At 42.4% G+C, this 13,337-nt stretch overlaps 1 protein-coding gene across 3 annotated transcripts in view; it reads left to right on the forward strand.

Annotated features, from left to right (window-relative positions):
- Positions 1-4,291: 4,291 nt before the first annotated feature.
- The window catches only part of KCND2 (potassium voltage-gated channel subfamily D member 2), a 283,874-nt gene continuing 274,828 nt past the window's right edge, over positions 4,292-13,337 (forward strand). Inside the window, exons 1-2 of one of the 3 annotated variants that reach the window (XM_063323253.1) lie at positions 4,292-4,410; positions 6,493-7,666. In XM_063323253.1, coding sequence (XP_063179323.1) covers positions 6,552-7,666 — 1,115 coding nt within the window. In that variant the 5' untranslated portion in view covers positions 4,292-4,410; positions 6,493-6,551. Of the gene's footprint in view, positions 4,411-4,979; positions 5,375-5,787; positions 5,908-6,492; positions 7,667-13,337 lie in introns of those variants that run through there. The other 2 variants (XM_063323252.1, XM_063323254.1) reach the window with 2 other exon arrangements.

Here is a 13,337-nt window from a genome sequence, read left to right on the forward strand (position 1 = left end):
ATTAAGTGTTTTACTAGCACTTCACACTTCAGTATGAGGAGGCAATGTTTCTAATCCATGCTATACATTGTAACAGCATCTAAACATTACTGTTTTTTCTCTTTTTTTTTTTAAGTCCTTGTGGAGTGGGGAATGAGTATCTAATGTTACTGGAGATTCTGCATGTGATTAGAAACGTGGCTACAGTGACACAGAGTAAGTCTGGCAAGAGGTATCCTTGTCAAAGAAGACTTCCCAAAGTGCTTCAGCACAAACAGGACTATGAACTCTAGGGGTCAATTAGTTTTTTGCATTAATTCACCCTTAGTTTCTCTTTCTAAGGATGTGACCTTAAAGGCACATGAAGTCCAGGGTAGTTTTCCCATTGACTTAGCAGACTATCTCAGGCTCTCAGTCTCAGGATCATCCTGCCTAATTTAAAGTATCTAAGACTCCTAATTTAAGGACCACAGTCATCCCAGCCTGCCTTTTATAGTCAATGGATACCTGGCCACATACAGTGAGATTGTAGGTAGGATGGATTGCTCTCCACAGTTGTTTCTCTTTCTGTCGGCTCTAGGAAGTAAGGGTGAGCAGGCTCTTAATTAGGTAGCACAGGTGCCTAAAGCTAAATTGGTTGAAGTTGGGCCTCATTATACAGATGAAACAACTATGCCTTTGAAGATGCTATACAAGCCAAAAAATTAATTCAAAATGAGAAATATGTATTTATCTAAAGTAAAGTTTAAAAGTTTTTATTTACCCTTTCATGATGGGTAAAATATCAGCAATTTGAAGACGAATTCCCAGAGCTTAATATGACTAATACATAGTTTAATAGAATTAATCTTATATAATATCCTGTACATAAAGAAAAACATATATAATTACTAAATCGGTATTTGTTCATTTAGAGCAGATAAAGTACAAATATCTGAGATTGAAGCAGCCCCTCTTTGGAACAATGTGAGCTTTTCTTGAGATGATTCCAAGTACCGACTTAACCTCACCTTAAGAAAAAAAGAAACCACAGTGATGATAGCTCCGACTTCCTCTTCCATCCACTAAATCTGTAATAAATGCATAAAAAATCTTTTCCACAGAAATAAGGGTCTCTTTTTAGGTTAATGATGGCTACACTAACTCTCAAGTTGTCTTCAGAGTTTAAAAGAAATGGTGCATATTGTGCACTTCCCCCACGGTATGTCTTAATCCTTGACCAGTGAGAGGTCATTTTTTTAATATCCAGAGCAATCCTTTTCTGCATATAGAAAGAAGGACCACAAGCACTTGCACTGCAGAGTGACCTGAGCCTATTTTAGCAAACTCCCAGAAAGATGGCTTTTTGCCTTTGGAAAATTATGACCATATCAAAAGCCTCCTACTTATTCTGTCTGACCCACAGTACAAAAAAGCAGCTAGAGTTAGACAAGACAAATCTGTGGAGGTGTGGAAACTGCAGACTATGACTGTAGATGTTTGTGTTGACTGCGTGTTTGACCAAAGCATTATTTTTTTATTTGCATTACAGAATAAAACATTTTCCTCTGAGAGACACTTTCTTTATTTTGTGACCCACTTCTTCAGCGTGGTTGTGATCAGCACTCTAGAAATCCTTATACCAGACTTCTCCTACTTAGAAGGTCTCAGGAATGTTCCCTCCATTGAAAAATAAACACCTCAAAACAAAACCACAAAACCCCAAATCTCTTTTGCTCAGACTGAGAAGCACTCAGAACTTTGAATGAGAAATACATGAGGTAGAAGAGGCAGATAAGTAGAATATTCTGCTAGTACTAACCAGAGTACATGAGGTATGAGAGATACATGAGGTAGAATGAGAAATACATGAGGTAGAAGAGGCAGATAAGTAGAATATTCTGCTAGTACTAACCAGAGTAGGTTTTGGAAGAAACTTTTGTATTTTGAAGAAGAATAAGTAATTTGGGTTCCTATGAATTAGGGGAAAAAAAAAAAAAAAAAAAAAAAGCCCTTTGCATTGTTTGACCAAATAGTAGATAAATATATGTCTTTTTATGGAAGCTATTCTTAATAATCCAGAAGGGGGAAAATAGCATATATTCAGAAACCATTTATCGCCACGTGATTATATGCATTTGGTATTGAGTGTACAAAAATACTAGTATAAGAACACAGGAACTGTGAAATTCTCTTCTAGTCTAAAGAGGAAGGAAAGAAAAAAGTTAGATGTATAACTGAATCTTAAGATTACAACATGGTTTTAAATACTTGTAGTGTTCTTTTCTCAAAAGGAAAGGTCACCGCTTAATAGCAGAGGAAATAGGAAGAGGGGATGTACATGTACATTGAGTCTGTAAAGAAAACTCTTGGTTGCAAACATTCTAAATACTTCTAAATAGATTAAAGAAAAAAATTAAAGCATTAATATAAACTTATGCATCATAGCTTTTATCTTCTTTAATCCTTAGAGAGTTCTTTGTGCCTCATGACTTTGGAAAGAATTAAGAAACAGCTCATATTGGAGTCCATTGTGCATTCCCCTTAGTACCATTTTCTTCTTTTCCTACAATTACTAGGATTTATTTTCTTCGCTTGAAAATAGGATTTTTGTCTCATTTGAGTCACTGCTACTTAATTCCTTCTTGAGGTCATAATCCCCCCTGTCACATCACACCAATCTCCTGGTAGCTAATTCTGATGTCACAGACAGGATTATGACTTCAGAAGAGCTGATTATTTAGGTACACTTTATGTACCAGAATTTAGTCTTCCTGAAATGCAAAAAGTCAGGAACACTGCGGCCAGACAATTTCAAGACACTAAACACACACAGCACAAGCTGTGAAAGTTTGAGCTCCTGGTTATCACCTCTCGGTAGTATATTAATGGACTTTTTGTTAGAATTAGAAGGTAATAGAGTATACCCTTAGTCTTTTCCTTCCAAGACACTGTTTCTGAAAGACACCTCTCTGATACACAGGTTGTCCACAAAAATTCAAGCTGAGGTGATCATTTCTTCAAATAATCAATGGTGTTAGGAAAGACTTTGAACCTGGACTGGTTTCAAACCTCTGATTTAAAGCAGACACAATGTTACAACACTCACTAGCCCATACCCACTTGTCCAACCATATAGAGTTTGTTTGGGTTTTTTTCCGTTTTCTGAATGTTAAAACATACGAGCAGTTATTGATTACGAAAAGAATCTATAGCTGAAAATGAAACCTCTTTTGATTATTTGTCAGGAAGGAAGTCCTGTGTTATTGTCTCAGTGTTGAGCTGACAGGACCATAAATTGGACTTCATTAATTGCTACAGGACTGGTTTTTTGTAGCACCAAATCAAAACCCCTAATCTTTCATATGGGAAAAGAATATCCACATCACTGAAAGCTCAATACCTGCAGTTGACTAACTAATTTCAAATTACATGGATTAATTTATAGGATATAATGTACCGAACATTTGAGTTAGGGAAAAAAAAAACAAACCAACAAACAAAACAACAAACCATCAAAGAACTTCAATAAAACTACAGAAAGTATCCTTTATTTTATGGGATATTTTATTTCACATGATTTGATATATGTGATCAATCACCATCACAAGTTTTCTTAAGTTAGGAATTGCACTCAAACATTTTTAAACCTTTTCTCTCTATGCTTTCAAGTATTTCTTATAGGAACAGCTTAGACACTACACTACTGATAGTGTTTATCTTATTCAGGGGAACTAAAACAGAAGCTAATATATATTGAAGTTGAGCATATTATTAAAATATAGAAAAGAGATACCTCTCAAGCTTCCGTATATATTTGGGTTATTTTTGTTTCTGCTTTCTTTGGCATATGGTTATCGGACTGGGCAGTTTGGTCAGAAGATCAAGTATAGAGGAACCTATTTACTCTATGATTCCTTTGGAAGCCTCCTACTAGGAAACTGAAACAAGCGTAAATTAGAAGGAGGAATACCTTCTGGTGTCTTGATGCGAGCTCAGTGAAGAAGACACCGAGTTTTCAGAATCTTAATTAAAAAACAACAACAACAACAAAAAAAAACCAAACCAAAACAAAAAAAACCAAACCACAGACAGTTCCTTGTATTTATCGGAGCTACAAAAGCCGCACGTAGAGCTCGAGGAATTACGTTTTCCCCCCGGAGACGCAGCGATGCCACCGGCTCGGCGGCGGCTGGAGGCGGCGGCGGGGCCGCGGTGCAGCCCCGCGGCGGAGCGGGGCCCGGGGCCCGGGGAGCGCGGAGCGGGGCGCGGGGTGCGGGGGGTCTGCCCGGCCCCGCAGCGGCACCCCGGCGGGGAGCTCACTTCCCGTCATCCACACGCCATCTAGCGACGGGAAAAAGGGGGGGCGGCTTCGCACGGGAGCGGAAAGGAAAGGAAAGGAGGAGGAAAAGGCTCCCATACCCGTCCCAGCTCTCGCCTTTCCCAAAGCTGGTAAGAAAGAGACATTTGGATATTGCAGCCAGAACTCCGGAGTGGCTCGGGGCGGGTTGCGAGGAGCATCGCCACACTTCGCTCTCAGGCATTTCACCCCCTCCCGCCCCCCTTTCCTTATTTCAGTAAATGGTTCCCCATGCCTTGAAAGGAGCCAGCGCTCCCGAGAAAGGAGCCAGCGCTCCCGAGAAACCCCCTTAGAGACCTCACCTAAGCCATCGCCGCCGCCCGATCCCTACCCGAGACGCGGCTCTAACTCCAGAGGGTCTGTGCGGCGCTGCCGGCGGAGGGGCTGGACCGCGCCATCCCGGCCCCGCAGAGACACCGCACACACACACACACACACACACACACACAGAGGCACTCCCCGCCTGCCCTCCCGCCGCCGCCGGCGCAGCCTCCCGCAGCCCCTTCGTTCCGCCCGCGGAGCGATGCCCTCCCCGCCCGCCCCCCCCGCCCCCCAGCGCCCCTCGCCCGGGGACGGCGGCGGCGCGGCAGGGCGGCATGGCCCGCCCGCCGCCGCGGGGGGAGGCAGCGGGAAGCCCCCCCCCCGCCCCCGGCCGCGCCAGGGCCTCGCCGCCGCCGCCGCCGCCGCCGCCCGCAGCAGCCCCGCGGCAGGGGCAGGGGCAGCGGCCGCAGCCGCAGCCGCGCCTGAACGGCAGCCCCGCGCCGCAGGATCCGCGCCCCGAAAGGACGTGCTCCGCCGAGCTGCCAGGCGCGATTACGTTGTTTTTTCCCCCCACCCACCCCTTGAACTTGTTGCTTGGCGCTCGGCGGTGGCGGAGGGGGGGGGGGTGGGGGTGGGGGAAAGCCTTATTATCGATGTCCCTTTGGATGCGATCAAGCTTTCTCAGGAGCAACTACTTCCCCGCCGTTCCCGGCGGCGGGGCGCGGAGATCTAGCGGCAGAGCCCGTATTTCCAAAAGTCTCTATGCAACTGAGCGCTCTCGCCAGACTTTCCCAGGTAGGTGCCGCAGGCTGGGCACGTCCGGAGGGATGCGAGAGCAGAGCCGAGGGGAAGGAGGCGGGAGGAGGGGGATGATCCACCGCCGAGCCGCTACGGAACCCCCGCCCGCCCCGGCCTCCCCCGCCGCCGGGGAGCCCCTGCCCCGCTCCGGCTCCACCGCCAGGCACCCCGGCTTCGCCCTTCGCCGCCCGCTCCCGAGGATGCCCCACGCATCCCACCTCCTGCGGGTTCCTCCAACCTACCCCCCGCCACCGCCGCTCTGCCCGCCCCGGTCTCCTCGCTCCGGATCAGCCCCCGTCCCTGCCCCGACGCCCCGTCCCGGGGAGACTCCCCGACGCCCGCTTCCTTTCTCCGGGGCGCTGCCTCCTCCCGGCGCCCCTTCGCCGGCGCATCTCTGCCCTTCAACGCATTTCCTACACGGAAAACTTGCCTTAAAGTTTAATGCTGCCGCCCGGAGCTCCTCCCCCTGCCCCGCCGGCTCCCCCGGCCCTGAGCCGGGGTCAGGAGGAGTCCCCGGCGCGGCGATCAAGGTCAGGGAGAGGATTCGTCCCGCCGCTGCTTCGGGGCTGCGGCTGGGGAGGGGGGGGGTACGGCCCGCCTGGCCCATCCCCTCTCCGCCACGGCGAGCGGGCGGCGGCGGCGGGCGGCCCCGCTGCAGCCCGCCCGGGAAGGGCTCCGGGGGCGGCCGCGGCCCGGCTCCGGCAGCGGGCGGGGAGCGGAGCGGAGGAGGGGCGGGGGGTACGCGCTGCATCGCGCGTGGAAGAAAATCTCCTTCCAGGTGGCTGCACCGCTGCATCAGGGCTACGAGCCGGCTCCTGGTGTTAGCTCTTTGTGGACCGTTGCTTCCATCCAGGGGCCTCGCGTGCACCTTGTATCCAAAGGATCTGGCCGCTAGAGTAGCTGCTTTGAATACGTTGATTTCCAAGTGCTCTGATTTATTGTCCTAAATGGCTAACTAACCCCTGGAAAGGATATTCTGGGATGAAAAAGGGGAGGAAACAAAAAGGAAGCAAAAAGATTTTTGGTTAATACTGAAAATCACAACGATGTTCAGAAATTCTGGTGCCTTGAAAATGTGTGAGCGTTTGTATTTTTCTTTTCCCTCTCTATTTTAGTGGCTGGAGCAGAACTGTCTCTAGATTGACTCCCTCGGCTGTAGTAGTTATTTGGGACCATGGCAGCAGGAGTAGCAGCTTGGTTACCCTTTGCCAGGGCAGCGGCCATAGGATGGATGCCAGTGGCCACAGGTCCCATGCCAGCTGCTCCGCGGCAGGAGAGGAAGCGAAGCCAGGACTCTCTGATTGTGCTGAATGTGAGTGGCATCCAGTTCCAGACGTGGCTGGACACCTTAGAGCGCTACCCCGACACTCTGTTGGGCAGTTCAGAGCGGGACTTCTTCTACCACCCTGAGACCCAGCAGTACTTTTTTGATCGGGACCCTGATATTTTCCGCCACATTCTCAACTTCTACCGTACTGGGAAGCTTCATTATCCCCGCCAGGAGTGCATCTCAGCTTACGATGAGGAGCTGGCCTTCTTTGGCATCATCCCGGAGATCATTGGTGACTGCTGTTATGAGGAGTACAAGGATCGCCGGCGTGAGAATGCCGAGCGCCTGCAGGATGATGCTGACCAGGATCATGCAGCTGAGAGCTCCCTGCCCTCGATGACAGCTCGGCAGAGGATGTGGCGGGCCTTTGAAAACCCACACACCAGTACACTGGCTCTGGTCTTCTACTATGTCACTGGTTTCTTCATTGCCGTCTCTGTTATTGCCAACGTGGTGGAGACAGTGCCCTGTGGGGTAAGCCCGGGTCGCATCAAGGAGCTGCCCTGTGGAGAGCGCTATGCTGTGGCTTTCTTCTGTCTGGATACTGCCTGTGTCATGATCTTCACAGTTGAATATCTCCTACGTCTGCTGGCGGCCCCTAGTCGCTACAAATTCGTACGCAGTGTCATGAGTATCATTGATGTGGTTGCCATCATGCCATATTACATTGGTCTGGTGATGACAGATAACGAGGATGTCAGTGGGGCTTTTGTGACACTACGAGTCTTTCGTGTCTTCAGGATCTTTAAGTTTTCCCGCCACTCACAGGGGCTGCGCATCCTGGGTTATACCCTGAAAAGTTGTGCCTCGGAGTTAGGCTTCCTCCTCTTCTCACTCACTATGGCCATCATCATCTTCGCCACAGTCATGTACTATGCAGAGAAAGGTTCATCAGCCAGCAAGTTCACCAGCATCCCTGCAGCCTTCTGGTACACCATTGTCACCATGACAACACTGGGGTAAGTGCAGCTGGTGTTTGGTTACAGCCAACATTTCAACAAGTGTGTTGGCACGAACGGAAAATACTCAATTAAAAAAAAGTGTTGATAGAAAAAATGCAAGGGTAAGTTTTTGTTACAGAACTTTATGAATACGGCTCATCACTTCTTTCTAAGTGTTTTACACATTAAGTGAGTTAAAAGTGTTGCTGAAGTTAAAATAGCCCAAACCCCCAAACTGCAGATAAACTGAAAAAGCAAACAACAAAACAAAAAATTTGAAACTGCTTGGGTTCTTTGCAATTTTCTCTAGCATTTTATTTGGTTTTGGATAGTGAAGTCAGCATATTTTATGAATATCTGTGAGTTATCAGTGGATTTTTAATAGACTAATGTCTTTGCTGATAGGACTTGTTACAGAGTTGCTAAAATACTGATAATTATAAGGAGAACCCAAATGTGATCTTTTAATTTGATCATGCATAAAAGTATGTGGATCTGCCATTTTGTTTGAAGTGATGTATTGATGTAGACTTGGATATTGAGTTTGGTATTACGAAGTGATTTGTTTTCATGAAAGTAAAACAGGTATAGATACCTTAATCTTCACAAAAGTTATTCCTGATGTTATTTAAGACACTGGATAAATTTCCTTTGATTTCCATGGACCTGTAACTTGTAAATGGCAAGTGCCAAGCTACACTGACCAGTGACAGAGTCTGGAAAATGATCTGAGGAAGTGTGAGACATACGACAGATCAAGCGTATGTCTAATCACATGTTTTTAATGGCAATACAAATCCTTCCAGAGAAATAGGAGTTAAAAAATACTGTTGTTGACATTAGATCCCTATGCAGTTTAGTGGACAGACAGGAGATAGTATTATTTTATAAAGTCTCTGATACAAAAGTCATATTGTACCAGCTGATTCTGTGCAACAATTTGCAAAATGCATTTGTCTGTAATTACAAGAGGGATTTTGAAGGTTGACTAATTTGAGAAGACAATTCTTTTGCCCTATTCTTAATTTTGAGCTATGAAGTATCATCTGTGAAACTGAAAATTTGTTGATTCCTTACAAACTGTCTAGTTATTTATTAATTGCAGATATTAAAAGACAAACTTTTCACTTTCATGAGGACAAAGCCCATAATTTTATTAGTGAAACATTTTGCCACATCTTCTTGGGACTTTTGAGATTTATGAAATATGTATAAGTTTTAAATTTAACAAAATGAAAGTGCATTATTAAACTATTGTGAAAAAGTTGATTTATTATGTGCAATTCTAATTTAGTGGGGAAACATACATACAAAATATTGAAAAAGATAAAGGGGCTGTCTTATGCCACCATTTTTTATACCAGGCTTTTATCTTCAGCATCATATAACAAATGAAGATAAATATAGTGCATTGTAAATATTTCATACTACTTGTAAGGGCAAGTTATGCTAAAAAGGAGTGACAAGAGCTTTGGGGATTTTAATCTGCTTTTTAGGTTCCTGGGGGTTTTTTTGGTTTTCATTTTCTTCTGGGAGTGACAAACTGAAGGGACAAGTTAGCAGAAGGAACAAGTTATGCGTGCTAACTAGTTCCATAGTCCTGTATTTTCTGATGCTGATACTATTTGCCATGCATTTTAATTAGAACTGTGATGATTTCAACAAATCAGGTCTTAAGAATTTACCAGCATTTAGAATGCACAATCTTATTACAAAAGAGCAGGAGCTGGTCTGTGTTTTTTGTAAGGAAAGAGATTTTTTGAGTAAGTTGCTTTTGCAATTATGACAGTTTGGGCAGCACCTGTCCATGGTACTGAACATAATTTTGCCTTCAGTTTTATGGCCGCTGTGCAATGAACTATGACGTGGGTATGGTATCTATTTGGCATTGATATGATTTGTTTGCTTCTTTCAAACAACAACAACAACAAAAGAGTATTATTCTGTAGTTCCAGGTTTTGAGGTATTATTCTGAGTAAAATCTTCAAAAGTACTGATGAGATTTGAGCATCATTACGAATCTCTTTGGATAGAGCCTAAGAACCTATTGTCAAGTATGCAGCCATACAATATTTAGGTCCTGAGGGGAAGGAAGAAAAAGGGTTAAAAAGAATACACTCATGCTTACTCCTTTTTCAAGGTAGTTTGCACAGAGAAAGTTTTGAGCAGGTTGGACAGAGATCCAAAGTTTCACCCTCAGATATGATTTTAAGCTCGATATGACAGACATCGCAAATTTCTGGGAAATCTTTAATCAATGCATTAGCTAGATTATGTCATTTTAATAACATCATGATAACCATATAGAGATTACGTTTAAATGTTAAACACATATGAATAATTTAAATAGAATTAACATAATAAAAGCTTTGAACTCTTTTTAGTTGATGGAATAATTACACAAAAAGAGAGGGAAATTACAAGGAAAAGCAGCAAGGGTCAGTGAAAGCTGATTGTAATTAGTACTGCTACCTTTGCTCTGTGCTAAAGCTTCTCGTCCGTTTACTAATATAGAACTCCCATTCATTTTTATTTTTAGTTTTAGCTGAATTAGGGCTATATAAATGGACTGTATACGAACAACTTTTTGCTTTTATCAACAAAGCTAGATGCAGTCTTTTTGTTTTAAATGACAGTAGCACACAGCAGGTTATGTGAAACATTACAAAAATACGTGAAAGCTAATACTGAATTATAGATTAACATAAAGTTGAGGGTTTGAGTTTTGGTGTCATTCTCATATTTTGCTAGATAGCAAGGGTATTGAGTAAGCGACCTTTGCAATTTGGGGAGTTATTATCTTGGAAGCAGAGCTATATTTCTCAGTTCTGCATGATTGCTGAGCAATTAAAGTGTCTTTAAAAAACATAGATTACATTTTCCTCTGCAGAGTGCCAGTGACTTCAAATATTACTACATTTCAGCCTCCAAGGATATCCCAGCTATTAACTTCTTGACTGCTCAACTCAAGTAGTACATAGTTGTACATAGAGATGTTATATGAAAGAAATGAAAGGGAAGAAAGAGAGAGCGAGAAAGAGATAAAGGCTGAAGAGTGAGAGATAAGAGAGAAAAAGATGACTCTAGAATAACAGCATGCACTCTGCCAGAAACTGAGCTGTCTGATTTCAAGTTTCAAACTAATGTTTTATCGGTATTAATTGTAGCAAAAGCAAAAGTAAAGTAAAGACAAGAGAGAAGATGGGCAAGGGAATAAAATTGAAAGAGGTCACAAAGTAGTTTGTGGAGATGCAAGATAACTATGAAAAACATAGAAGTTAGGTGAATAAAGGTCGAGAAACAGGGTAGTGTAAAACCTGGCAGAGAAAAAAGCTCAAGTCTATAAAATTGGGACTGGCAGACTTACATGGGGGCTTGTGAACATCTACACCCATAATGACACATTTATGTCACTTTCTGCTGTCACCTCATAACATGATAATCTAACAACTTTCCTTCTGCTCTGTCAGTAGCCAGCAAATGAGCTGGAGTAGCTGGTAAGGTTCTGATGATGTAAGGGTAATGTTTGTTCCTAAATCAGACAGAGTTATAGTGTAGTTAATGTTTTATAAAAAATTTATACTTTAAATAAGGAACAAGGTGATCTTCTGTGACTAGTTCTAAAGCCTCACTGCTATTTTTAACTTCTATATTTATAGGCTTTACATTGAATAGTTTTGTCAAGTCATACAATACTTTTGCAGATGAGCACAATACTTTCTGAAGGGAAGCTTAAACACAAGACTATTAATATATTTGTTTTGATTGTATAAACTGGAGGTGTGTCTTCCAGAAAAGACAAACCAATTATTCTTTTTCATTATTTGTTAATATATCCCATAATATATGAGGAATCCCGCCTAAGATATATCAATTTCCCTGAAGACTTTATAATCAAACAGGTGACTGGATGTGACAACAGAAAGCCTCAAATGGTGAGGCGAATAGGGCGATAGATTTCATTTTCTTGTACATTCCATTGTCTCCCATCTTCACTCCTTTTCCATTCTTATTGCATCCCTATGGGTATATTCCGTCTATTTGTTTTCTTCACTTTTCTTTGAAACTACCACTTTCCAGTCTTTCTATTTGGGGATTTGTCTGATGGCTTAGTACCTTTCCTCCCTTGTTCAAGACAAGTTTAACATTCGTATTAAGAATATTCTGGCTTTATTTTTTCTGCTTCTTCGCACTAGATTCCTCATGCATCCTTCTCCAGTAGATCAAATCTTTCATTCATCATCATTGTCATTCATTTGACCTGAACTTTCCTCAGAACAGGTTTTTTTTCTGACTTTTATTTGATAGATTTTTTCCTTATGAGCATCATAAAATTTCCACAGCATCAGTTTTTTTCCCAAATGCCACACACATTATCTTGTTTTCATTTTCTGGCCATTGTGAGTGCCTTTAGTTTTTTATGGTCTCTGCGTGCTAGTTTGAAAACATCCATGTCTTCTGAACTCGTATTAAAAAAATTAAATTCAATAAAATCTAAGAAGAGAGCACAAAATTAGAAATCTTTGTTTTATGAACAATTTAAAATTTAGAAATGCTCTTATGATGAATATTACAAAGGAAAAGATTAGCAAAGTTGAATATTATTTCTGTATCTCATACTTGAGTCTTGACTCATTCATTCCTTTTGTGTTTGATATTTTCAATCCTGTTTCAAATAGCATTTTTCTATTTTTGTATTCTTGTATACAACCTAGAGAATTTTGTATTTTACATGTGTGTTTGATGTCTCAATCTATTTTCTCTTCACAGCAGAAACACTTAGCCTGAATAACTAGGATACTATATAACAGAGGAGGGACAAAGTGTGGTGTAATCACCTTCAAAGCACATTGCTAGATATTCATAAAGGGCTCCAGGGAGAATTCGAAATACCTAAAAGTAAGGGTCATTTTGATGGCAGTGAAAAAAATTATTTGTTCACTAATAAAAAGATTACTCAAACTGTATTGGGCTGTTGTTGGCTTGACAGAGAACAGAAGTCATTATATTCTTACTTAGTTGCATTTGGGACCAGCTTTCCTGTTCAAAAAAATACTGAAGATCTCTTAGAGGAACAGGAGTTAGTTTACTTCGTTCGTTTTACTTGAGCATGCATTTTCTTACTTCAGTTTTGAAGAGCACAAAGGTGATGCTTAACAAATAGATCTTTCTGCTCAGAATCTAATTTATTTGCTCCTTTGGTGGAAACAGATGGAATTTGGTTTCCTTACTGTTATTGTGAGTCAAGAATAAGAACAATGAGATTGGTGTGGGCCAGGATGTAGCAAAGAAATATGCTGACTTAGTATAGCAGAAAAAATCGGCTCAGAGAGTAATTATGACTGGTGCCTGATCTATTAATTACAGCCTATCATTCAACTAATCCTCAGCGAATATTGTGATTTTAGTAAAAGCCTTAAGTGATCAAACTGAAGAAGTTCAAACTGAGTGATGACAATCTGTACTTGACTCACATCATTGTGCCTTTGTCTAAGAAAAATTTGCAATATAAAAGCCATATAAATCTATGAATACAGTATTAGAAATAGTGCAAAAAAGAACAGTGAAAAAAATATGGAAATAGAAACTGTATTTCTGAACATGGGGACTCGTAAATACTGCAGAAATAATTATCTGAAATAAGTTGATGACATGTTGCAACTTCAGGATGTCAATTAACTTCTCAGAC

Source organism: Chroicocephalus ridibundus, chromosome 1, assembly GCF_963924245.1.
Source record: "Chroicocephalus ridibundus chromosome 1, bChrRid1.1, whole genome shotgun sequence".
In the NCBI taxonomy this organism is placed as follows: domain Eukaryota; kingdom Metazoa; phylum Chordata; class Aves; order Charadriiformes; family Laridae; genus Chroicocephalus; species Chroicocephalus ridibundus.